The sequence below is a fragment of the Salminus brasiliensis genome, chromosome 16, assembly GCF_030463535.1.
Source record: "Salminus brasiliensis chromosome 16, fSalBra1.hap2, whole genome shotgun sequence".
In the NCBI taxonomy this organism is placed as follows: Eukaryota; Metazoa; Chordata; class Actinopteri; order Characiformes; family Bryconidae; genus Salminus; species Salminus brasiliensis.
The window spans coordinates 20,386,179-20,414,147 of NC_132893.1; the positions used below are offsets into that span (position 1 = coordinate 20,386,179).

A 27,969-nucleotide genomic window follows, 5' to 3' on the forward strand; every position below is an offset into this window, starting at 1 on the left:
CTATTAAATTGAATACAATAAACTTCAAGCACTGTAGTGTCCTTTTTTAGCAGTAAAACGAGTCAATTCCAAAATCTCAAAACTGCTACATCAAGCCAGTCCACTAGTAAAATCTCTTCAATGTTAATTGCAACAGCTACTTCAGGAACCTTGGAAGCAAGGCTAATAAGGCTAAAAACATATGCTAGAAACCAGGAGCAGCACCCTAAGCAGGACACACAGTTGCACACAGTTTCTTACAGTGAATAACATGTGGGAATAACATGTGATTTGTGTATATGTGTGCATGTGTAAGGGGTTACAAAATAAAAGCAAAGAAAATAATATGCAAATATATACATTGTAAGACATTTTTACTGAAACTCAACATAAATATGCAGGACAACACAAACCTGAATGAATTCAAACAATCAGTCATTTAAGAAAAGTCACTGGGTCCTTGTTTACCCCTGTTCACTTCATGTGTCTAGTATCTGGATTGTATCCGAATAAGATGTTGGCCACATCCATTTACACTTGATAGTCTAATGCATCTCCAGTTAGTCTAAAGTCCGATTGCTGTGTGGGGCGGAATATGCAAATATGCATGGTTGTACTGGACACATATGCTATGACGTGGCTGAGGTGTGTATCACACCACCTCCTGAGGTGGTTTGAGTGATCAGATTTGTATTGGTGCATTTATATTTGCATGTTTATGTGGCTTGGCCTTATCCAGACAACCCTGCATTTTCCATATGCATTTTAGTCATTTCATCTCTGTACACCACCTAAATGGATTTAAAATAAGGCAGTCAAGACGTAACTGAAGTGTAGACTTTCAGCTTTTATTTGGAGTGTGGCGATGAAAAGAAAGCGTTCGTGATCCAAAGAAAACCACATCATCTGTTAAACATGGGAGGGGGTGTGTGTTACGGTACAGGCTCATATGGCTGCCAGTGGAACAGGGTTACAGGTGTTTATTGATGATATGACTGCTGATAGCAGGGTGAATTCTGATGTTTATACAGCTGTATACCTTCTGATCCTCAAATACTGATTCATTCAAATGCTGCAAATCAGATAGGATAGCGCTTCACAGTACATATGGATAATAGCCCAAAAGAAATGCAATGGTCTTACATGGTCATGTCAGTCACATGACCTTTTTTCTTTTTGTTTTAACATATGAAGTCAAAACTGAAGGCAGAAACAGTTCATAAAATATTGTGCTTAAATCCCTTGAATTAAAGCTGAAAGTCACGTCCATTGAGTTGGTGCTCAGAGGCAGAATTACAAAAACTGCCACGGCTCAAATACTTATGGACCTGACTGTATATATCGTCACTATCCTGCAAAAAAAAGTCTATTTTGCCAATTGTCAATGTTTGACATAACTTGAATCTGGTAGTTCTCAGGATGAATGGTCCAATAGAATTTGGAAAATGACTTAAAATCTTTTAAAATGACATAAAATCTTTTCACATCAATTTCTATTGAAAGTTTTTTCCTTCTCCTGTAAAGTTGCCATTTTGGAGATATAAGGTTTTTACGTGACATAGACGAAATAGGCATGTGAATGTTATTTTCATGTAAATTTATTTAGCATTTTCCTTACATTTCTAAAGTTTCTATATCTTCCTGTTTATATGTTTGTTTCCAGGTTTCTAATAGAAGGACTACATTTTGATTACTGAGTGTCAAAGTTTTCAGTAATCAGAGCAAACAATATAACAGTTCCATGTTTACAGTATGAATTTGTGTTTGATTCAAAATAATTGTAAAGATAAAATATGATCCCTGGTCACTTCATGCATCTTGAGTATCAGGATTATACCTGGATAAAGACAAGCGACATAGAAATGGCAGTGTAAACACACCCAGGAGGCATTTAAACCAGATACAAATCCAATCACTCAGACCACTTCAGGAGGTGGTCTAAGATGTATTTCCGCCACAATATAGCAGTGTAAACACATCCGTCTCTCCAAGACGCGCTCAACGACCATAACTCCTCCCAGTACAATTGGACCACCATTAATAATTGTTGCATGCTGCATGACGAACTAATTTGCATATACTGTCCCACACAGTGGCACGTGGCCAAAATCTTATCAGGATACAATTCAGATACTATTTACATGAGGTAGCCAGGTGTAAATGTTCATTTAGCTGTTGTTTGTTTGACGTGATTGTAATGAATCAATGCTACAAGAGGAGGAATTCCTTGAAAAGTCTGAAAATTGATTCCATCTTTTTTGCAATGAGTTAATAATGAGTTCTGTGGTTATGCTTTACTCAATAGATTTTTGCTTACCAATGACTGATCGTGAGTAAAGAGGTCATTCTGAAATTGTTGGTTTATTGACCAATAACTGTTGATTGTCTGACTTACTGAACCGATTTAACAGCTGCAAGACAAAACACACTGTACAAAAGCCTGTGGTAAAGCAGATCGAGTCAGACAGAGACGGCACATTGCGATCGCTATGAATAAAGACCTCGTTCTCATCTCCAGTCTCTTGACTCTTTCTTCATCTGGACAGCAAATTTAATTTACAGTTCTGATAGTTGTGTTAACTGCTTTGGGAGCCTTCAATAATGCGCAGTAAAGCCTCAATAAAGCAGATGAAAACCTGAAATAGCTCTGGGAGCAAACATGCAACGGCACTAAAAAGGAGTTCAACACAGTCAGCCAAGAGGTTTCAGCTAAAGCTCTAGACTCTGCCAGAACTAATAGTAATGCACTCTAAATGAATGACAGAACGGACAATTAGGCCAGTACTCTACTATTATTTTTGTATGGCTGTAACCCTGAGCTAGAATGGCAGTAATACACTTGTTCAGAAGACAGTATTACATATCGGCAGAATGCACACTTACAACTTGACTTTCTTGAGAAGAATTTTGGAGTACATATATATATATATATATATATATATATATACAGTAATATAGAATATTCTAACCACGCTCCGAAAAATGGGAATAGCCATCTTTGGTTTAGATGACACTAGCGAGACGTCATGGCAGGGACTGTATTAAATGATGGAAGGTGTTCATTACAGAGGTGAACTGGTCCACTGTGGCACGTCGATTGCTCTGTTCCATTTGCCAGAGTCACCATTCGCCATCAGTGGCTCATGGGGCACCACTGTTAGGCCGTGGAGAGGCATTCTCAGCACATCTTCACTTTGCCGGCTCTAGAACATTGGTTATAGACTGAAGCAGGATCATTGCACAGCATGCATCTGTCATGATTTAAAAGAATTAAAAGAATTAGTACAAAAACTGGCTGTATGTCCACAAATTCTAATAGAAGAAGCAGAGACACTGTTTGCTCAAATACATAAATAAATAAACACAAAACATAAATACAGAATTAATTGAATTGAATTATATTGAATAAAAAAAGAATTGCCCCTGAACCTAATAACTGGTTATGTCGTTCTTGGCAGTAACAACTCTATTTTCAATAACTTTTCATGTGTCTTTTAGATCTCTGTGGAGGTGTTTTGGCCCACTTTTCTTTGCAGAATTGCTTTTTTCTGGCTACACTAGTGGTTTTTGAGCACAAACTGCTCATGTAAGGTCTCGCCACAGCATCTCAATGTGATTCAAGTCAGGGCATTGATTTGGCCACTCCAAAACCTTAATTTTATTTCTTTTGAATTACTCAGAGGTGGTCCTGCTTGTGTAATCATATCATTGTCCTGCTGCATAACCCAACTGTGCTTGAGCTTTAGGTGATGGGTGGATATTCTCCCTCAGGATTTTCAGACGATCACACTACAACCACCACCATGTTTCACTGGGTGTGGCTAGTGAAATTGAACCCAATTGTCAATTGAATTTGGTTAACAGGTTGATTTAGTAGCTAAGGGGCAGTTAACTTTTCAAAGTGGTGATATGGTCTTTAAATAAATATTTATCTTTTAAAAATGTGACAAAACATGTTCAGAGCAGTGTATTTGTTTTTTCTGCTATTTATTCATTTCTGTAATTTACCAAACAGTCCTTCTACTTCTTTTTTTTTAGAATCTGTGTCTCACAGTCATGGTTATTAATATTTATGAGCTCATTAACATGTCTATTTCAATTGGTTAGTAAAGTTATGTGTAAATATGTTGCTGCTGTAAAAAAGACAGTAGACCTGAGACAGCACATTTTCTATGTCATTGGACCATTACCGCTGAATATGACCCAGTGTCTTTTGTATGATTGTACAGCAAGTGTGTTTGGCAGAGAATACAGGGGCTAGTCTAGACTGACCATAAAAGTCTCAGTATGAAAACAAGTCTCACCACTGACCAGCCTACCTCTTCAGACTATTTCTGCACTATGTTTAAATTGTAGCTTTTCCTAAATGTTGTAAATGTACATATTTTGACAGAATAGTGTTTGATTTTGAAAAGTGAGCTTTTCAGAACAGTGTTCAATTGAGACTATGTGTAGATGGAAAAAAGAGCTTTCATTTATTTGAATTTCCATCTAAATGAAATTCTGATAAGGCACTCTCCTAGCGTTCACTCAACCCCTTGTCTTTGGCTATCATCTGGAGCCTTAAGCTAAATGAATACAGCACCAGGGGTCGAGCGCCGTGACCTCAATTCAAACATTTTGATAAGGAAGCTACTAGTCACTCCACATATTTGACAGAGCAGCAGGTATCTGTTTGTGTTTTCATTAACCTTATCCCCTCCAATTATGCAGATCCCCATGCCAAAATCTGCAAGAACCAGCCCAGATCGAGCGAGGCTAATCAACGGCCCTCTTTTCTTTTGCTTCAGTGAGAGCCTCCAGAATGACCCATCGGATTTTTCGGAGGCAGAAATGAACTCTTGCTTTGTGTGCACATTACTTACAACACTCATCTCGAGTTTCACTGGTGAACCCGAGTACAGCAACAATGGTGAACAAACTTAGAGGGCGTTTTCCATATTCTCTGTATTGTATAACCCCGCAGAGACTTAAAACACAAAAACACAGAGGAGGCTTCAATAACACGGCCCACATTCAGATTCAAAGCCGGTTTTCCACGTGTTTTCCTTTCCAAGCTGCCGTACTCGTGAATGTTTAAGTCTTTTTTTCCCTTCCGAAGCGGCAAATGAAGAAAAACACCCTGAGGATATTATGTCTTGCGCCGGGAGCTTGTGGGCAAGTGGGTTTAGATCAATGTGAAGTAATTATGCCAGTTTCTGATATCACTTAACTAATACGGGCAGAGGAAATGAGTCTTTTGCTCTGGCGGCATGGAGTTGCCTGTCACTCAGAGTCTCAGTGGCTGAGCAAACTGAAAGCTGTACCGTTGTTCACTAGTGCATTACAATGACATACTCGGGGTAAATCAAAGGTCGCGCTTGCTGCTAAAATGCTAAAACACTAAATGTGTCAGAAATGGAATAGGCATCTACTGTTGTACACTGCAAGTATGGTAAAAAATATTGTACTGCAAAGTTCAAAGCTTTTAAAATGATTTTGACCTTGACCACAGATTTTATTTACTAAATTACTCAACTCCTTAAAATGTGTACAGAAGCACTTCAGTTCTTCACTGTCATAACTGCATTTCTTTCATAATTAACATTAGTGTTATAAACCCTAAAGTAGAACCCTGTGTGACACAAAATGTGCTAAACCGTTACCAAATAATTCACAGTAGGTCCTACATTAATAACAGGATTATCAACAGAATAATAAACCTAGGACTCAAAAGGTTAAGGAGCCCATATGCTTAATTTTTTCCACTGAGAACCACTGGGTGAGTGGGTGAAGCTATCTTTGTCCCTTAGAATAAAGCTTTCTTTTTTGTAGTTACCTACGAGTCTTTCAGTTTTTGTTTGCAGGATTTTTACTCATTCTTCCTTGCAAAAGGCTTCTAGTTCTGTGAGATTCTTGTGCTGTCTTGTATGCACTTGTATGCTTTTTCATGTTTTACCCGCAGATATTTGATAATGTTTAGGTTTCAGGGACTGTAAGGGCCTGTCTTGTGCTACATAAGGAAGTCTATTTTGGATTATGGGGTGTGGTTAGGGTCATTCTGTAGGATCATGCTGTAGAAATCTTAGCCGTAAGACTGGTTAAGGTTGAGGAAAAGCTAAATGTAGTAAAGTACAGAGATATTCTTAATGAAAACCTGATTCAGAACACTCAGGACATCAGACTGTCCCAAAGATTCACCTTTCAACAAGACAGAGACCCTAAACACCCAGCCAAGACAACACTGGAGTGGCTGAGGAACATCCCTGTGAATATTCTTGAGTGGCCCAGCCAGAGCCCTGACTTGAGTGAAAACAACCCAAATTTAGCTTAAAAGATTTTGGAGGAGGCTCTCGACTGAAACTCATGCATTTTTCTATCTCTGCTTGAGACACTGTTCTCGCACCCTGCTGCGACCCCATCTCCTCACAGTTCCTCAGTACTATCTTAGTTCATGGTAGGAGGTTAAGCCTTCTAGCTTAAAGCAGAAGCTGTACAAAACTCCAGCCCAACTCTCTCCAGGGGTTAAATTTGGATGTTAAAGGTGAGGGATCCCTATTTTGTGAGTCTGTGTTAGTAATGTTTGAACAACATTTTCAGTTTAATGTGGTAATATGTGGTGTTCTGAGCACTGATATATTAATAATAGCTAAATGTGTTAAATAAGTCAGTTTATTTACTTGGCTCCTTTGGTATTCATTGTTTGTCAGTTTTGACTTTAAAATCGTACCAACTGTAATTTTTATCTAAGACAGATGAAAGTCACATTAAAGCCTTTAAATAAGACATATTTTACTTCTATTCCTAATTTGTTAGCATCATGGGCCCTATCTTACACCCTGCGCAAGACAAGCCGTGATGTTCATTGCTATCTTACACCTCGCCAACAGTCTATTTTCATGCCTTCCGTCTGTGTCGTTTAAATAGCAGCGGTGCTTGCGAATATTTCTATGGTAATGGGCGTGTTAGTCTCGAAATGAGGTGTGTTCAGGTACATTTCTTGTATATTGCTATCTTGGCAATGGAAAACACAGGTACATCACTGACTGAAAACAACCTAGGCAGACGTCAACACCCTGTCTTGTTATGCACACATTCAACACAAAATGCTATTTCATTAACTACTGCAGTTTAAGAATTATCCACCCCCCTGAATACAATCCCTCATAAGATTCTACACATTTGCAAATCAGGTGGCAAATCAATGGCTTTATTCATTGCACAAGAAAAAACACACCAAATACCTGGACTGGCTAGACATTTTTTAAATGTGTCAACTGATTTCTAATAGATACAAAAAGAGAGCAATGGCACTGAAAGTTTCTAGAGATATGTCTGGAAGCAGAGTACACTAATTAAAAGTTAATGGAACACTGGCTACGCTACCTGGACTTGGCAGAAAAAGGAAGGATCACCGGCTGCAAAAGACCTGATATTTGGCTTTGAGGTTTCAGTTTACACAGTAAGGTGCATTCTAAGCACTGACGATCTCCATGCCGGTATACCCCTACTGACCCAATCGTACAAGAACAGTCAATTCCAATCTGCTCAAAACTTTCTAAATAAGCCACAGAAGGGATTCTGTTCTGCAAGCAATTAAACAAATCTGGAACATTTTCTTCTCTATAGATCAGCGGGATGTATGGAGGAGGAAGAATGAAGCATATGCTGCCTACAGTGGATTGTAGGCAATTGGGAATCATTGGACTATTCAAAAGGATAATTATCTCAAGCATACCTCAGTCCAAGGCTTGGTTTCAGAAGAAATCCTGGAAGTTTCTGGAGTGGTCGTTACAGTCACATGACTTGCTTAGACTTGCAGCATGCAAATCTAAGAATATTAGTGGACTTATTTATTGTGGACCTAAGGAATTGTGGTAAACTGAGATAGTGGTGCTGTCGTCCCCCTGTTTACATGTGGTTAGGGTCACTGTCTTACCTGCTACTGCTAGAAGACTGACTGTCGCTCTCCAGCTACCCACATCAGACCAGCTGCCCTCCTTCCAGCTACTCCTAACTGCCTCAGACTAGTTACCCACCTTCCATTACTGACCACATGAAAGTTTACATGAACTCTAACGATTTGTTACTATTAGTATTATTATTATTATTGTAACCACCATCGACCATTAGCATTACCTTCAATATTTCACCATCACTACTATATTAGTACCCCTGAGCATAACGACTGACTTATGTGGTGGTATGGTGAGATTTTGTTTTTATCAATAATTTATAGGTGGTTTTTACCAGAGGAGGATGGATTCCCTCTTGTGAGTCTTGGTTCCTCCCAAGTTTCTTCCTCCAGCTGGTTTATGTTTTTTGTGCTGTTGAACTTTTGTCTTATTACTGGATTGCGGTAAAGCTGCTTTGCAACATCAAGTGTGAAAGCACCTCTAAACAGATCGATTTGATTTGATTTTGACTGAAAATAATTACAGAAAAAGATTTGTTCTTGTTACAATGCTTATGCTATGCTAGGCTACGCTTGACAACAAGGCTACTATGAGACGTTGCATTATCGTGAACAGCCAATAAAAGCTCGCAACAAAAGGAAAATCAGCATGTTTCAAAATAACATGGTTGTAAATATGCTTGTTAAACAGCATCTGGGCATTTTTGACCCAATCAGAATCACATCCTTCCTATTTATACATCAAAGAATAACATCAAATACTGAACAAATCAATTCTATAGCAAACTACACTGATTTGGGCGAAAAGATAATAGGAGTCAAATTTGCTTCGACTAATATAATACATAAAGATGATGCATTCCTCCCTAAAGGACAGTCATGATACCTGTGCCAGAACCGAGATCCAATTTACTCTACATTACCTTTCCATGTTATTGTTTCTTAAATGACTGCATGGTGATGCCAGAGGTCGTGTATGTGTTTTGCACAGTTCCAGGGGTCTTGGGTTGAGGGTTGATCCTTGCTTTGGTCTGTGTCTCCTGGTCTGGTTTCCTCCCACCCTCCAAACACACATGGTAGGTGAATTTATCTTGACTAAGTTCTTAAAAATAGATTCTTAAAAATAAAAGTTCTTCAAATGGTTATTCGAATGATGCCATAGAAGAAGCACATTTGAGCCCATAACGAAACATGTTTGTAAAAGAAATGTGTGTGAGTGTGAACAATCTTTAAATCTACAAATAAGCTTTTCATAAAGTGAGGGTTCTTTGGACCTTTAAAAGGTTCTTCAGGCTCACATATGTCAAGTGTAGGTGCGAGTGAAGGGATGTGTATAGTATCCTGTGATGGACTGGCAGCCTGATTCTTGGTATGCTCCAGACCTATCATGACCCTGACCAGGAAGAAACGGATAAGAAGATAGATGGATGAATGTTTACACAATTAACATAATTCCCTAATTAAAATGTTTGGAATGGCAGACAGCAGATTTTTTGTCTCTGTAAAATATTTTGGGGAAAAAAAACTTGTAATGAGTTTATGTAAAAGTATCTCAGAAGACTACCTATTTCACATGAGTCATCTTGACATATCCAGACAGTGTTAAAAGAGCTTGAGTTGAAATACAGGGAAAAGAAAATCTTTCTATTTTTTAGTTTCAGAAAAAATGTGTTAAGGCAAAGAAGAAGATGAACTCCGAGCTCTGGGCTGACTCTTTATTACAGCGATTCCCAAACTAAAAAAGGAATTCAGCGAGAGGCCCAGCCACTGCCCTAACCTCAACCCCATTGAGGATCTGTTGCATAATGTGGAAATTGCACTCCGCACGCAATTTTCAGCCAACTTAAGGGGGCTGGAGCAAATCTGCCGTGAAGAATTTGTGCGTATTGTGTCCAGTCAGTGCATAAGGATAGAAGACCCTTGTCAACAAAAGATGCGGAGTTGTCATAGTGTGCCGTAATTGCGGAAAACGAGCCCAGCCACATCAGAAGCCCCTTACAAAGCACTATTGGCATTATATGCATTCTCATGACTAACTTTCTGTTCATGTGCATCTGTTGTGGTTCCGATGCGCAGCCCATGTTCAGAACAAAGTGTATCACGATGCATAAATTGACTTGATTCAAATGTGGACATCATTTTCACATGAATAAAATGTATTAGGCCTGCATTGTGTGTCTTTCAGCTGACTTGGCAATGACTAATTTAGCTCCTCTATGTGGAAATAATGAACACATTTGAATCAAGTCAATTAAGTGCATTATTTGCAGAGCAGTTTTTTGGAGGAAAGCTGTTTATCAGATTTTTTTTTAGGTATTTAGAGAATTATACTGAAATTCTCGCATACAGCCATGCCTCAAATCTGCAGAAGTCCTGGCACACATTCTGCTATCCACTCGTACAGCACATCAATGGAACCCAGTTGGCAAAATTTAGCGTTTTTGTAAATCTGGCACATTACAAATGTCTCTAGTGTGCAAATGGAAAGTAACCCTGGCTGTGCAGCTGCTCTACACACTATTAAAGGCCCCCTGAAAAAGTGAAAAAGTGGATTTCCCTTTGTTGAATTAAAGAAAGTTTGAAGTTTCCCAAACACGCCATATATGGAAACAAAACAATCAGTCTTGTTTGAAATCACCAGAACCAGCTTATTTACATATCTCTGTCTATTCAGCCCACCACTCTTTAGCCCCACCGATTCACATTGCATTTCTCAGGAGTGTTTGAGCTCTAAGAGCTTTTTGAAAAAGGCGCAATACAGGTCAGCCAACAGAGCTCACTGAAGACCCACCTCTTAAGATAAGATAAGATAAGATAGTCCTTTATTAGTCCCGCAGTGGGGAAATTCCCAGTGTAACAGCAGAAAGGGATAGCAAGACACTCAGTTACAAAAATTTGGATAAATAAGAGTACTTGGGTTAAGTGTAGTGCATGTTGAGTATCATGGTCTCCAGACTGACTTGTGTGTTTAGTAGCATCTAGACTTAGAGGGATCTTTTGGATCCTAGTCTATACAAACTAGCTGAGGGTGTTTTCTGAGTAAACAGTAAAGCACTGGATAACAGCATCTGCTATATGTCTTAAATGTAAACGCCAGTGTAAATAAGTTCACAGTATAGTTATATAGAGTCCTATGTAGTATTGAAATAGTATACTTACAAGCATACTACTACTACATTGATATTTGTATACTTGGGAAATATACTTTAACTTTCCTTAAGTTACTGAATATAATGAACTTTAAGTATACTTTTGTTTTGCAAGGGATGTAATCTGAGCTAAAGAGGACCGGAAAGAGAAATGAGCACCCATTAGAGTTCACTTACATTGTCAGCACAAACAGCATGATGTTGGTCGCAGCAGTTCACTGAAAACTGAAAAGGTAAAGCGACTCTCAAAGGTAAAAGAAAAACAACAACTGCATCTGTCTTCATAATGTAAATGAACTCTAAAGAGAGCCCGGTCCTTTTTATGCTCCTCTTCAACACTGATGATATTTTAGACGACCTTCTATTCGCATCACATCCCATTCCATTTTGAACTCAGATATCACCTGGGTAACATTGAATTATGGGTAGTATTGTTCATCAGTGCCTATAAGCTATGAAAAGTTTAGTACAGTAATTTATTAAATTCCTTGTAATCAAAGGAATTAGCATTAGCCTTTGATCAAATACATTGTATTTTATTCTCATCATTTTTTTAACTGTATATTATTAAGCTTGTTACAGTGTGGCAAGACAGTGTGGCATATCGCCCTTTAATCAAGGCTTTTGTGGTGCATTGTACTGTACTGTAATGTGGACAACACCAACATGAAGCCGTTCTCCTGTGGAGTTTGTTTTTACCAGCTAAGCTCTGAAAGCTCGTAGCAGTGTTTGAGCGCTACGCCTTTTTAGCCATGAAGTGAAACTCGAGAGTGGACTATTTGCATTCTGTCCCACTTTTTAATTGGTGGGAAACAACTTGCCACTGTTTTGAAGGCACTCCACACCAGACATGGCCTCCAGATTCCCTGTAAACTACACTTGCTTGTTAAAGTCTGCTTATTCATATGGCTGCGTGCGAGTAGTCTGAATGAATTTTCCATTTCTATCTGTCTTCCTTGATTGTTTCTGATCTGTTGCCCACTGCCTTGTGACTTGCTGAGTGACTTGGTTACCAGATCAGGCTGAATCTGGAAAAGGAAGTCTAGCAAAGCGTCGGATGCAGCCGGTCGTCAGCAGCCGGTCCTCAGCAGCCGGTCCTCAGCAGTTCACTCCAGTAGCCTGGCCTAAACTCTGCTTCACTAAGCTCTAAGATTAAACCATATTTTCTATGTAAACAGACTCAAATGTTGGACAAAAGTATTGGGACACCTGCTAATTCATTGTTCCTTCTGAAATCAAGCATATTAAAAAAAAAGAGTTTAGAGTAACCGTCTCTACTGTCCAGGGAAGAGTTTCTGCTAGATTTTGTAGGAGCACTGCTGTGAGGATTTGGTTGCATTCAGCGACAAACGCGTTAGTGAGGTCAAAATGAGGTCACCTCACCCCAGCTCCCCAACTCATCCCAAAAGTACTGGATGGAGCACCATCCATCATTCCAGAAAACTCATTTCCACTGCTCCACAGCTCAATCCTGGTGGCCTTTATACCCCTCCTTGATGATGCACGCCTGATATTAGACATGGGGCCAATAGGTTCATCAGGTTTGTGAGCTCCAAAGAGTCCTATTCTATGTGTGCGTGATTCTTTCATGGTGTTGCTTTGTGCCAAAGAGTGTGTTTCCAACCAAACGTGTCTTCTGCTTAAATAAATAAATGATTAGCATATGATTAATGCACACTTACAAATCAATTTGCAGCCTGAAATTTGCTAGAGTAGCCTAAACATTAATACAGTGCCCACAAGTGAATGTAGCTACCACAAACAGCATCAGTGGTAAAGAAATAGAAGGACCGAAAACCGAGTTCCCTAAAGAATCGCAGTGGAGCTTCTGAGTACATGGAGGATCTTTCAACATAGACTCTACTTGGCTATTTCTGGGATCTTTTAAGTCTCAAATAAAATGCTGAAGCTTGAAATGGAGAGGTGTGAGCAACAGCAAGGCCTACCATGTGCTGAAGCTGAACCAGCAGAACAGAAGATAAGGAAATGTGAAGGGATGGACTAAAATGAAGCAAAGAAGAAGAAGAGTTCTTTCATTTGAGCTTCATCAAAGCTGTATGATTACTGTGTAAATGGAACCGGTTACTAATTGCCATCTGTTTAGGGCTTCACATGTAGAATGTGAAGAACACCGGGAATAAATGTGAAAAACTCTGCCTATGCACTTAACTATGCGCTAACTTCAATCTAACTGGAAAGTTAGATATTTATGAATATATGAGCTATAGGTCATGTAGCTCATATCTGCCAGAGACATAATTTAATGCCGCACTCTGTGTGCATTATTTCTTCCGTCAACAAGAGTATTATCCTTCTGAGACCCGGACTTTTGCTTGGTGCGTTTTCTTTTAATTTCTCCTATTTGGGATTAGTAGGACCTAACAAGTAGAAATACTAAACTTAGTCTTAGTAAAACAAAAAAAAGAATGTCCTCATATGAGGCCAAAGGGTCAAAGTTTTACAAAATGAAGCATCATGGAGCAGAGAAGCAGAACTGTAATGTCCCAATATGAGGACACAGGGTCTCAAGAGGTTAGGGTTGTTTACATTCATCATTAAAATGCATCCTCAGTGTGACCAGATGAGATCCGAGCTTACTTTCCCTTATAAAAAGCACACCAGCACTTCCTTTCTGCTTCCTGTAAACAATGCTTTCTCATCACAATTAGCAGTTTAGAGGAATGGTGGGGGTTCTACGACGGGGAGGAGCAGGTCTAACAAATTCAATGGACTATTTAAACTGCAAGGGAACAAACTCTAATAAGCACGAGCATGCACATGTGCAGACACACACACATACACACACACACACACACACACACACACACACAAAAGAGCAGAGATCCACAGTGCTTTTTTTAGTAATTATTACTAAAGTCTGATCAAAGAGAACACATTCCATTTCCACTCGTATAAGATCCATCTCTGACCACTACTGAACGTGGTTTGATTGGAATCCGATCACAATGTGTCTTGGGGGTCTTGTTTACACCTGGTTTCTCATACAGACAAGTGGAATCCGGAGCTTCAAATCAGAATAATCCAACCTAGTTTTTAACATTTCTAAGGTTATTGTGAAGATGAGAGGCCAAAACACAGAGGCCCAGTTTACACCTGGTCTCTTCATGTGAGTAGTACCTGGCCTGTATCCTGATAAGATTTTAGCCACATGCTTTTACTGATCAAATGCTCCTCCGGTTAGTCAGACTGAAATCTGATTGCTGTGTGGGATGGAATATGCACATTTGGCTATTAATGGTGTACCGATTGTACTGATTACACTTGTGGTTTGAGTGATGGGATTTTAATCTGGTTTAAATGCGTCCTTATGTGGCTTGGCTTCATCCAGATATAATATACGGACACTCTTGTTTAGAGTTTTGTCAAGACACTGTGAGATTTAACTTTATGAAATGTCCCTTTTTTGCTACCGTAGTGCAGTACCATTTGATGTCCTCCAGAGATGGAAGCAAACTTTGCTTAAAGTGCAGTAGCTCAAAGCTGAAGGGAAAATGAAACGCATAAATTGTAAATGGCATCCTTAATGCTGAACGCAGAGAGGCCGTGGAATCCCACTGCTGTGTGTAGGAGCTTAAGAGAATCAATTAGGAACACCTGCTGAGCTTTCTACAGCCAACAGATTAACAGAAATTGTGTGTGTGTGTGTGGTTGCCACTGCGTATGAATATGTTTTATGTGTGTACGAGGGGATGTGTGTGTGCGGATGTCGGAGCGTGTACACTCAATGTATGTGTAGGCTAAAAATGTGTGTGGTGTTGCATGTGTGTATGTATGCATGCATGCACATCTTTCTGATTCTTTGTGTATTTTAGTGTGTGTGTGTGTGTGTGTGTGTGTGTGTGTGTGTGTGTGTGTGAGTGTGAGAGAGAGAAAGGGAGAGAGAGAGAGTAAGAAAGAGAAGAGAGGTAGAGAGAGAGATTAAAGCACATGCGAAGAGGGAGCGGGTGAGAGAAGAAAATAGAGGGGGTGAGTGAGAAAGAGACAGACAAAAGGGTGAGAGAAAAAGTGAGAAAGAGAGACTGAGAAAGAGTGAGGGAGAAAATGAGAGAGAGAGAGTGAATGAGAGCAAGAGAGTGAATGAGAGCAAGAGAGTGAGATTGAGTAAAAGAGAATAGAGTGAGCAAGTGAATGAGTAAGATGGACAAAAGTGTGAGTGAGCACCTGATAGAGTGAGAATGAATGAAGGAGAAAAGAGGGGGTGAGTGAAATTGAGTGAGAGTGAGAAAAGAGTGAGTGAAAGTGAGTAAGGTTGAGTGAGAGTGAGAAAAGAGTGAGAGAGTGAGTGAATGAGTAAGAGGGACAAAAGTGTGAGTGAGCACATTAAAGGGTGAGAATGAGTGAAAGAGCAAAGTGAGTGAGTGAGTGATATTGAGTGACAGTGGGAAACGGGTGAGTGAATGAGAGAGTGATATTGAGTATGAGAGTGAGTAAGCAAATAAGAGTGAGTGAGTGAGGTTGAGTGAGAGTGAGAAAAGAGTAAGTGAGGTTAAGTGAGAGTGAGAAAAGAATGAGTGAGCAAATTGCAGAGAGTAAAGGGGAGTGAGATTGAGTGAGTGAGAGTGAATGAGAAAGTGAGATGGAGAAAGGTCTAAGAGTGAGAGTGAAAGTATGAGCGTGACAAAAGAGTGAGCAAATGAGTAAGAAGAGTGAGAGAGTGAATGACAGACAGTGAAAGTGAGTGAGGTTGAGTGAGTGAGAAAATAATGAGAGACTGAAGGAGAGACTGAGGCTGAGTGAGAGTACAAAAGAGTGAATGTGGTGTTGATGAGACGGTGTGAAGTAATGGGTTGTTGAGGAGATGGGTGCTAAGTATTGGGGCACTAAGTAAATGGGGTGGAGTAATGTGGTGTTGTGGAGATGAGGGTGGAGTAGTGTAGTGTTGTGGAGATGAGGGTGGAGTAATGTGGTGTTGTGGAGATGAGGTTAAAATAATGGATTGTTAAGGAGATGAGTGTGGAGTAATGTGGTGTTGTGGAGATGAGGGTGGAAAAATGGAGTATTAAGGAGATGAGGTGGGGTACTGTGGTGTTGTGAAGACGAGGTGGAGTACTGTGGTGTTGTAAAGATGAGGGTGGCGTAATGTGGTGTTGTGGAGATGGTGTGGAATAATGGAGTGTTAAGGAGATGAGGTGGAGTAATGAAGTGTTAAGGAGATGAGGTGGAGTAATAGCGTGTTAAGGAGATATGGGTGGAGTAATAGAGTGTTAAGGAGATGAGGTGGAGTAGTGTAGTGGTGTGGAGATAAGGGTGGAGTAATGGAGTGTCGTGGACATTAAGGTGGAGTATTATGGTGTTGTGAAGATGAAGGTGGAGTAGTGTTGTGTTGTGGAGGTGAGGGTGGAGTAATGTGGTGTTGTGGAGATAAGAGTGGAGTAGTGTAGTGTTGTGGAGATGAGAGTGGAGTAATGTAGTGCTGTGGAGATGAGGGTGGAGTAATGTGGTATGGAGATGGTGTGGAATAATGGAGTGTTAAGGAGATGAGGTGGAGTAATGAAGTGTTGTGGAGATGAGGTGGAGTAATAGCGTGTTAAGGAGATATGGGTGGAGTAATAGAGTGTTAAGGAGATGAGGTGGAGTAGTGTAGTGTTGTGGAGATAAGGGTGGAGTAATGTGGTGTTGTGGAAATGGTGTGGAATAATGGAGTGTTAAGGAGATGAGGTGGAGTAATGTAGTGTTGTGGAGAAAAGAGTGGAGTAATGGAGTGTTAAGGAGATGAGGTGGAGTAGTGTAGTGTTGTGGAGATGAGGGTGGAGTAATGTGGTGTTGTGGAGATGAGGGTGGAGTATTGTGATGTTGTGGAGATGAGAGTGGAGTAATGTAGTGCTGTGGAGATGAGGGTGGAGTAATGTGGTATGGAGATGGTGTGGAATAATGGAGTGTTAAGGAGATGAGGTGGAGTAATGAAGTGTTGTGGAGATGAGGTGGAGTAATAGCGTGTTAAGGAGATATGGGTGGAGTAATAGAGTGTTAAGGAGATGAGGTGGAGTAGTGTAGTGTTGTGGAGATAAGGGTGGAGTAATGTGGTGTTGTGGAAATGGTGTGGAATAATGGAGTGTTAAGGAGATGAGGTGGAGTAATGTAGTGTTGTGGAGAAAAGAGTGGAGTAATGGAGTGTTAAGGAGATGAGGTGGAGCAGTGTAGTGTTATGGAGATAAGGGTGGAGTAATGGAGTGTTAAGGAGATGAGGGTGGAGTATTGTGGTGTTGTGGAGATGAGAGTGGAGTAATGTGGTATGGAGTAATGGAGTGTTAAGGAGATGAGGTGGAGTAGTGTTGTGGAGATGAGGGTGGAGTAATGTGGTGTTGTGAAGATTAAGGTGGAGTAATATGGCTTGAGGGAGATGTGGCTCGAGTCATATTGGATGTGGGGCTTCAGTGCGGTTCAGACTGCAGGACATAGTGGTGGACCCTAGTGTTCGTGCTAGTGTGGCGATGAGCTCCCCTCACTCTACACACCACCGCGCCACTCCAGCGCGTGGACCTGACCGGCACGCGCGAACGCACGCTCGCGCTTCCTGATTGGCCGCCTCCCTCCGCGCCGAGCCAATCAGCTGCCGAGCTCCCCGCCACGATTTGCAACTCTGAATCGTCGGGTGCTACTTAATGAAAAACATCAACAGGATCCAGAGCGGAGCGTCGCCATGGAGGAGCGCGCGCCTCGCTTACAGCGGCCCCGAGCGGGAAACACAACCGCGCCGCCGCCGGAGCTGCTCAGGTAGCCGTTCTCACACGCTCGAGTTACAGGATGTGAAAAAAAGGCTCTGAGTGTGTGTTTCTGAAGAGTGGGGAGCAGTGGACTGCCCGGACACACTGACATGAGGAACGGCAGCACTTTTGTCAGCCCTCACATGGAGGCGACCGACAGTCCAAGTCCAAGCAAGTTGGAGCTGCTCGCCCTCGACATCTACAGGGCTTCTCGTCCACTGTACGTCTGCTGGTTTTAATTCTGAACCTATTTTTACTTCGTTTATTTACCAAATTACGACTTATAGAGTTGCCTCTCTCCCCCCCTCCCTCCCCCTACTCTCCCTCCCTCCTCCAGCTCGATTGAATGAGTCGCCGTCCCTGAAGCCTGAGCTCTTAGTCCCGGCATGTCCGAGGAGGACGTTGCTATCGCCAGGAACCGCACGGACCCGGGACACGTGGGGCGCGCCCTGGGCTCGAGCGCGCGACCCGCCTGGGCCATCGCCGTGCTGGCGAGCGTGCTCATCTTCACCACCGTGGTGGACGTGCTGGGCAACCTGCTGGTCATCATCTCGGTGTTCCGCAACCGAAAACTGAGGAACGCAGGTGAGCGCAGATCTTTGGGTAAATGTTGGTTGTCCGTAAACGAGGCTGGAAGTCGTTTTGGTTTGGTTTGGCACCAAAAATGGCCTAAAATACTTGTTTTGGCAGCTTTACGCAGCTTTGTGGTGGAGGGGTACATGCGGGGCGTTGTTAGACAAAATAGTTCCCACAGAAACACGTTTTTTTTATTATATCAGATCTGATTAACCACTTAATTTAAGTTTTACATTACATAAAAAAATACACAGGACACAAGTAGATTCCCTGATGATTTTTTATATGGTAAATAAAACTTTGCAAAATTTGCATTTCATCCAGCCTATTTATTAAGCTTTGCATCTTTTCACCTTTTTTTCATTTAAAGTATTTTTTGTAGTTGAATTACTCCAGCTGACTCCTTGCTACTACATGAAGAAACTTTTTACAGCCACAGGAACTGACTGCAAAGCCAAGTTAAAGTTTACTGTGAAAGTACTTTAGTACTTTAATACTGCAAAGCTGTCATTTCTAGATTTGCCGGATACTGTAAGCTTCTAAAACTGCTGGATGGAGTTACAGTGTCCTCAGTAGTGTCTCTTGGGGCGGGGTAATCAGGCTCTGTAAGTTGGCAGAGTGGCTGTGTGTTTCCTAAATGCCATGTTGTGAATGTCATTTGCACTTCAGGATGGAAACACTGCTAGCTAAATGTTGTGAGTCGTGTACGTGAGGCACGTTCTGCTCTAAAGAAAGCACTGGAGGACACTTGACTTAATAAACAGACCAAAAAGGGTTCTTTTAGAGAACCGTCTTCATAAATGTGAGCTTGAAGATCCTTTTTTTGGTAAGTTTAAAGGACATCCACACAATGCAAATGATCTGGGAATAACTCTTATGTAGATACGGCACCTTTACAGGATGTGGAAGTTCTGGCACCATTTAAAGAGGGTTTTTAAAGAAGTGCACTGAACTCTTGGTAGTTGCCCCACACACAGTAGGTTAACCAGTAGTTTTTCAAGACTATGTTTAAAGTGAGTAAATTAGGAAAACTAGGATTTTTTGATAAACTGTTCCAGCTGTAAACATCTCCAGGATTTTCTATGCGATAAAACCACTGAACTCTGACAGAAATGCTGCTTAGTTGTTGTTGATATGACAAAAAAAATTGAAAGCTAGGAGAAAAGACGTTATTGATTTAAGGAAGACCCCATGTAGACCGGGGCCAACTACATAATTAATGGTTCTGCAAACTGTTCTGAATTGGTGTATAGCTATAAATATATTGGTGTATTTATATAAAATAAACTTTGCCTGGATTTGAATGCAGATTTTATTTTTAAGAAGGCTTGGAAAACGACTCATTTTAATGCCTGTATTGTGTTTTGTGGCTTGGTATGGTAACATTTGCATGATTACCAGAAACAGACTCAATAGCAGGTAAAATCACTGGAATACATCAGATTCAGCTATTTTATACCTGCCTAGACCATCCATTGTTATCAGAGTTTGAACAATATCCATCAGGTGGGAGGTTTAGAGCCCCGGCGGGAAGAACTAAAAGGTGTTTTTTGTCTCCATAAGCTTGTTGAACTCAAGTATCTATTCTTCTTCTGTACATTGAGTATGAGTGTTTATAACTTTACGTCACCGACTAGGGTGGAGCTGTTCATTGTGTGTACTGTCCAGTTGTATGCGGCAAACCAAATTTCCTCTGAGGGGCACAATAAAGTGTAAAGTAAGGTAAAAAGCAAGTCATCATAATTTCATATATGTATTTATTTATTTTATTTAATATTAATCTGAAAAAAATGTTTTTAAATGGTTATTTATTTAGATGCCATAGAAGAACCACTTTTGCCTCCATAAAGAACCATGTTTGTAACTGAGATGAGTGTGCATGTGAAGGACCTATAAATTGGTAAAGATCCTTTACATCAAGTGAAGGTTTTTCACACTCACACTTAACATGGTTCTTTTTCTTTTTCACCTTCTGCTAGTCAGTAGCCAACATCTCTAAACCGGAACTCTATGGCAACTGACTGGAGTCTCAGTACCCCCAAACTGCCATGTGGTATGGCAGTGGTGAATGGAAGTGTGTCGGTGTGTGTAAGACGGCACGCGTCTGAGTCAACGCTGCTCACGTGCGTCTGAACGGGAGTGTTGTGAATGAATTATGCAGCGCATGAATTAACTCTCACCCTCATTAGCTGGGAGCTTATGCTTTTTTAATGTGGCGGAGCGGGATTTGCTCCTGGCTTAAAAGAGCGCACAATTAAAAATTGCCAGCTAATTCAAACGCCCCGAGATGAGAAAGATGCTTTGTTCACAGTTGTTTATGTGCGTCTTAACGGCACTTTTTTTGCATGCTTGTCTCAAAGACATCAATATAAGGTTATTTTACAGACAAAAGGAATGTGAGGCAGCGCAGACATCAGGAACAGGGTGGGGTAACAAGGAGAGAGAGCCCGCTAGAAGTGGTACAAAGGATGGAGAAATGGAGAAATTAGCATGTGGAAGAACTTCACCTGCTTCTTTATTATCAGTTGTTACTGTGTGATTTAGGACAGGCTGGACAGGATTGGTTAGAAATGAATATCTTGACACCTATGGCATTTATCTGACGCCCTTATCCAGAGTGACTTACAAGGTTCCTTGTATTACAGGGGTGATGTGGCACAACAGATAACACCACTACCTTCCAGTGAGCTGCTATGCCATGTGGGAGACTGGGGTTCAATTCCCAGGCTTGGTAACTATGCAGTACTACATCAATAAGAGTCTTTGGTTAGACTCATAACGTTACATTGGCCGACCTCAGTAATACCAGCAGTTGCTCTGGATAAGAGCATCAGCTAAAGGTGGGCCAGTGTAGCTTATCTTGAGATGCAGTGCTCGCAAAGGCTTGAGCCCCACAGTCAAAGTGAAAAGCAAAGCCAGTGAAAGATGAACTGAATTTCAAAATGTTTAAAGTTAAAGATTTCAAAAACAAAATCACAACAAAGGAAAAGGGCCTGAAGCAAAAGTTTGAGCACCCTGCATGCACCCACACACCCACGGCAATAATCACAGCTTGCAAAATCTTTTGTAGCAAGTAGTCTTTCAGTTATTGTTTGGGGGATTTTCCCTTATTCTTCCTTTGAAAAGGCTTCTAGGTCTATGAGATTCCTAGGTCATCTTGCAGGCACTGCAGTGGTATTTAGGTCAGGGGATTGTGAGGGCCATGGCCAAACCTTTTGCTTGTCCCTGTTTAGTAGGACTGGGCAATTCATCTAAGCTAAATCAAACCGACATTCAGAACCTCAAATCGACATATTCTTGCCCATGACTATTATTTGTTGTTGTTTTTTTCTGTTAATACTTTCCCTACCGTGTGTGTTCATGTACAGAAGCCTTAAATACATACTACAACATGTGCAGGTGTTGTCACAAAGCAGCTTTACAGAATCAGTAATCAGTAAAAAGGCAAGAATTCAACAACGTAAGAAAACATGAAAACCTAAGACCCCCGGTGAGCAAGCCAACAGCGACACCAAGCCACTGAACAGCTCAAGCAGGTTATGTAATCATTCATTAATTCCGATGGAGGTAAAATGTTAAAATGAATCGAGATACTGATTTAAGGTCATATTGCCCAGCACTACTTTTGAGGAAGTCAATTGTGAATTTTGAGGTGTGGTTTGGACCATTATCTTGCTTATCTATTCTTCCTTCTACCAGTAAAAAGTATCCTGTACCACTGGTTGGAACACCAACACAAAACTTAATCAATCCACCCTTGTGCTTAACAGATCTTTACTCACTGCAGTCCACAGAAAATCCATCAGACTTTTAGATGGTCCCTTTAAATAGTCAGTCATTGGATTTTGTCGTGAGAACACAGGAAAAGTTTATTTTATGACTCCTCCATGAAGGTCATATTTGTGAAGGTGTCGCTGTTATCGTCCTGTAAGTCTTTTTCGGTCAGATGGGGGTTTTGCTTAGCTTTTCTAGCAATCCTACAAGCAGCTCTCTTTTAAAAGTCTCCTTGGTGACCTCAGCTCAAGCTCCACCGTTCCTGTTAACTGCCACTTCTTAAATACAGTACGCACTGAGCAAATGGCTATGGGAAATGCCTTGCTATTTTCTAGAGTGCTAGGTAGCTGCGTAGAGGAGCTTAGGGCTGTTGATTGGAGTAAATCAGTGTATTTATAAAGCTTTGAAATTTGCACCACCTGTCCTTTTCTAACAGTGTCCGTGAACAAGCCGTAGCCCTAACTAGCTGATTAAGGCATCTTGGTAAAAAATTGTCTGAGAGCTCAAAGTCCTTGGGCATGGTGCTCCTTTCCCTTTTCAGTGTAAAATAGTGTAAAACAAAAACATGAGCCTATTTCTGTTTAAAATGTTGAACAGAATGTTTCATCTTTAATGTCATACCTTGTGGAGATCACATACCATTCACAGGAACAGGAATTTTGACCAGGGCTGACCATTGCAGGTGCAGCAGCACCATTAAGACAAGTGTATGTGCAAATGCACATCATAAATTGGAAAAAAGATGCTCCACATGTGTGTGAGTGTCATTCAAGTTGAATTACACTCAGCCTATGATTTGAGTTTGCAGTGCATTATTACATTTCTACTGGTGAGGCTGTTTGTGGCTCAGCATAGGAATACAGAGTTGTAAAAATGAATGAATAAATGAATCAGTGTATTGAAGGGGCTTTTTGCTGCTCTCTCAAAACATTTATTTATTATTTTTTTACATGAAATGGAGTTACATCAGCCACTGCCTGTGTGGAGAGCCTACTTGAAAGATGTTATGACAGAAGAGGTGACTGTGCATTCAGTTGACGTCAGCACTGAGGAGGAGTAGCAGAGTCATACTGTCGGGAGGGCCAAAGTGGAAATTAGGTCTGGCATGGTTATAAAACCTTTACTCTTTATTAGATATCCCGGGGTTTTTTACTCATGTATTTTAGTCCTGAGTGTCTCATTAAAAATACCATACCACAACTAAAAATAATAACACAATATGTAATTATGTGTAGTTTCACTGGGGCAAAGGTAACATTTTTGCAGTTTATTTGATATTCAAGAGGGAAAGCCATATAATTACAATATTAATGGTTATGGTTAGAATTCAGGAAGCAACGGGCACCATAAAGGTTAAATAAACTAAACAACTAAACTAAATAATTCCTAAAAGGTTGAATTTGGGGGGACTCAAATGCTCTGGATTTGAGATGTGTATATGGCGCTTTTGTTATTTACACTTCGGTTCAGAACATCTCTGAATGTGCGGAAAAATGCATTCCACTGCGAGAAGCGCGTTTAAGCAGTCGAGCATAAGACTAAATTGAGTGTAGCACTTTTAAAAAGCTCCGGGATTGCTGTGAGGGATACCTTTCATGTGTCAGATAAAACCATTATGCTGACTTCCTCCACCTGGCGTTAATGGATTCTCTAAACAGCATAGGACTAAAAAGCAACGGAGCAGTAACTGTTCTTTTACAGAACAATACTGAACACAGACTTTCCACACTTCCTACTACTGCTTTTCCAGTTCTGAGTACATGTACAGTCAGGGAAACTCCTGGAAACAAGAACAGCTGGAAATATCCTAGAAATCTTAGTGAGGTCCTGAAGGGATTAGCTATTGAGCCCAAGGCTTTTTTTTGAGCCATTTTTCACACTTTTTATACTGTAGTTGGTAATGCGGCACTGTCATGACAGATACAGGGCAGATATAGGGCAGTGGTGGCTCAGCGGTTAGAGTGCCGGGCTATTGGGAATTTCCCCACTGCGGGACTAATAAAGGTCTATCTTATCGATAACAGGGTTGTGGGTTTGATTCCCAGGCTCGGCAAGCTGCCACTGTTGGGCCCTTAAGCAAGGCCCTTTACCCTCTCTGCTCCCTGGGCGCTGGAGTTGGCTGCCCACCGCTCTGGGTGTGTGTACTCACTGCCCCTAACACACGCGTGTGTGTGTGTGTGTTCACTACCACAGATGGGTTAAATGCCGAGGACACATTTCGCTGTACACTGTACAGTGACAAATACTTGTACCTTTACCTTTTTAGATACCTGCATGTCTTACAGAGTCTAACCATGTGGATATGTAGGTAACTACTTATAAGACAAATGTTTGTTAGTGATGAAGGCTTAAGTGTGTTAGCAACATTTTCAAATGTTTACAAAATGTTTTCTTGCTTGCATCAGTCAGCTGTGTTGAGACTGGCTGCATGTTATTTGCTTCCAATTTAGTGACCAATATACAAATTTGTAAATATTTTCAAATGTATTTACATCTTACGGAAAAGATTTGCATGTAGTAATAGGTGTTGAATATTACATCAAGTAACCCTGTGTGTAAAGAGTTATTCTACAAAATGGGTATCGCCTGCATCCGCAACGTTTTATAAGATGCATTAATTAAATTAAATTAAATGCCAAAGTGTGTTTATAAAGCTTAAAGCTATTAATAAACAAATATTCTTGTTAATATAATATTATTTCTGCTTATTGTTTTTTTATATTTTTGAACTAGTACATGGCCGGTTTACGCATCCGTATTGATCAACGTAACATTTGCATCTAAAATATTAACAAATACTTATTATTTTTGATTAAACCTTTATTATTATTGCTGCTTACATGTGTATTCAAAAGAAAAAAAAAAGAATAAAAAAAATTTATTATTTACACATTGTTTTCCAAAAATATGTATGTTTTTGTCCCTCAGTTTGACCTACCACCCCGTCACGTAACTTGTTTGGTCCTGAAAATATAAAAATGTAAAAAATGCTGCCTACTCAGACAGGAATCTAAGTCAGAAAGGCACCAAGTCATGTCAGAATCAAAGTTTAGTTTATGTAGCCCTCTATTTCACTGGGTGAAAATGCTAATGGCTAATGACAACACAGCTAAATATCTAGCAGTGAGCTTTGGATATACAGTGTTAAATCATATACAGTGTTAAATCCTGGGTTAAATAGTTTTTCTGAAAAAACTGGGAACCCTGTGAAAAGCAGAAATATGAACCTGTTATATACTATATATGAGTCCTTAAACAGCCAGTGACTGTATTAATGCTAGAGTATCATTCTAAACTACTTACCCAGCTGAAAGCAGACTCGCATTCATTTGCAAATCTGTGGGTTTATAAAACCCTCTTAGGATCTAATTTACTCAGACAGTTAGCACATCTTTGAAAGCTAGCACAAGCAATTTCAACATCACTGATGTTGATAAAGAAAGACAGAAATTACCAGCAGCACCATGGTTGTAGTGCTCGGTAATGTGGCCAGTTCCACATGTTGTCCTCCTGCCAGTCTTTTTTATTTACATCGACAGCCTTAGCCAACATCCCATGTACGCTGATACACAATCTTCATGATCCATGAACCACTGAGTCGTCACACCCCTCAAACACCAGAGCATGCATGAGGCCTCAATGCATGTTATATCTGCAACGTTCCAGCCTCATTCCCACGCACGGATGATGTGATAACATGCAATATAAGAATTCCAAACACATGCGTGTATTATCACACAGCACAACACAGCTGTCATGGATTTGTGTGATATATATGTGGGTTTATATAGGAGATAAAGAGGAGACACTATCCTGTAATGAATAATTCCATAGAAAATCATATCTGCTATGTACACATTCGCTATATATTTAGTGTATCTTAAGCTATGATGTTCCCCAGTCAGTCAGTGGGTGGCCAAAATAATAAACACAGTACAGACGGTACAGTGCTACAGTTGTGTTGCTGTGCCATAAGATAATGAGAAACATAATAAACATAATAAAAGAAACAAACAGATGAAGCGTATCAAGAGAATGCAGGTGGTACTAAAGTGTCCTAATGTCATTTTATAGCCAATAACACAAAGTGGCATAAGAATTGTCTTTAGTATGGATGTCCTGGTCAAGTCTTCTAATTTGAGTTGAAAAAAAAAAGAAATCCAATTTAATCTGGCCTGTAGATGTGTTGGGAGGGGGGTGTGTACAGAGGTAAACACCAATTTTACACGAGAAGCGAAAAAAAAACCCTTCTTATTTCTATTGGTCCATTCATCATGACATCATGACATGTGACACATGTAAAGGACAACAGATTACTGCGCTGCGGTCAGTTCACCAGAGGCAAACTTCTCGTCTCGCTGACGCCTGCCTGTGTTGGCCAGCTTTTGTTTTGCTCATAGGCACTAAAGTGGCCCACGTTAGGTTTGCCGCCCTGTTTAATAAATGGCTCGGTTTTGGAGCAACTACTTCCACAAAGAACACTGTTCGTAAAAAAGAGATGTGTGAAACTGAGAACATTTGAAACATTTGAAGAACCTTCTCTTGATGGAAAGGTTCTTTACCAATTTACCAAAAAAAGGTTCTTCATACTCACATCTCTTTGATAAAACACGGTTCTATGGAAAGCAAAAGTGGTTCTTCTGTGGCATCACTCAAAGAACCCTTTGTGGCAGCTCCTGCTGTCCTTTTTTCAATGAGGAAATGGATGGAATTACGAAGTTATATTTAAACATACATTAAAATGCAGCAGTAGCTAGCCGGCAGCAGTGCAGACCCTCTTAGAAGGTAAATAAAAGAGTTAAACGTCTGCAGTGTGGAGCTATTTTACAGTGGAACATAAAACCAGACCATAATATCTAAATCTTAATAAAACTATTATTGAAACACTCTGTTTCACCAGCGGGAGAACTGCATGCCTATCTTTGTTTTTAAACCAGCACTGAGGAGTGCTTTCGGAACCGGTAGGAGGCTAACACTAATGCCAACTGTGGTAAAGTAACTGGGTCGAGTATACAGTAACCATACGTTAAGCTGTTAAGCTGGTAACTCTGGGTTTGTGGCACCTATGGAACCCCTTGTAGTCCTGCTAAAGATCCCGACTCTTTAGCTATTGTGATTATTAGTACTGTATCTCTTCAGGAAAACAAACCCACTGTTATTTTTTTGTGGATATTTGTGGAACCTAAGTGTAGAACAGGAAACATTGAAGTATTAAAATGAGGTGCCTCACCAGATTCTACTAGTTTCTTCCACAGCTCCTAGGTGCAGATGTTGCATTCATTATACCAGGTTATGCTACTTCTCCTCGGCTACGACTCATTTGTAGATTCCGGCCTTATCATAAAAATCAGCCCTGTGCAGCTAATGATGTTGACATGATGTTCGTCTTCGCTGAGACAGGGCGCCCTTGTTTGGCAAGATCCGTAATGAGTATTGACACTGTTCCTCTTCACACATCGAATGCTGTTGTTTGGATGACTGACAGGCCTGCGGTTCGGGCACCAAGTGAAATGTTTCACAGTCTTTTAAGCTGGGCGTACACCCCGCGGGATACTTCATCCAGTGTGTAGCCCTCATTTGCCCCCTTTTTTTTTTTTTTTTACAGATTTTTAAGATTGGGTTGGAAATCACCTCACGGAGGCTAATTTTGGGCTAGTGGTCAGAACAGATTATCTTGTAGTTAAAACCTTTCACAAGGTAATCCTAAACCCAGAGACTGACTTACAGACAGATCGAAGACAGCTCCAGCAGTGTGAGAAGGTCACCAGCACAATTTCTGGATCGGCTCTGCAGAAGTCATTTAAGTAGTGTACGACATGCTCTGTTTTTTCAGCTGTTCACTCTACAAAACCTTGTGAGCGAGTGAGTGACT

General features: G+C 40.5%; 1 protein-coding gene across 1 annotated transcript in view; it reads left to right on the forward strand.

Moving 5' to 3' along the window:
* The first annotated feature begins 17,694 nt into the window (after positions 1–17,694).
* mtnr1bb (melatonin receptor 1Bb) overlaps positions 17,695–27,969 on the forward strand; it is a 48,862-nt gene continuing 38,587 nt past the window's right edge. The window contains exons 1-2 of the mRNA XM_072658323.1: positions 17,695–17,967; positions 18,085–18,332. Of these exons, the coding sequence (XP_072514424.1) occupies positions 18,134–18,332 (199 nt within the window). The 5' untranslated portion in view covers positions 17,695–17,967; positions 18,085–18,133. The remainder of the gene's footprint in view (positions 17,968–18,084; positions 18,333–27,969) is intronic.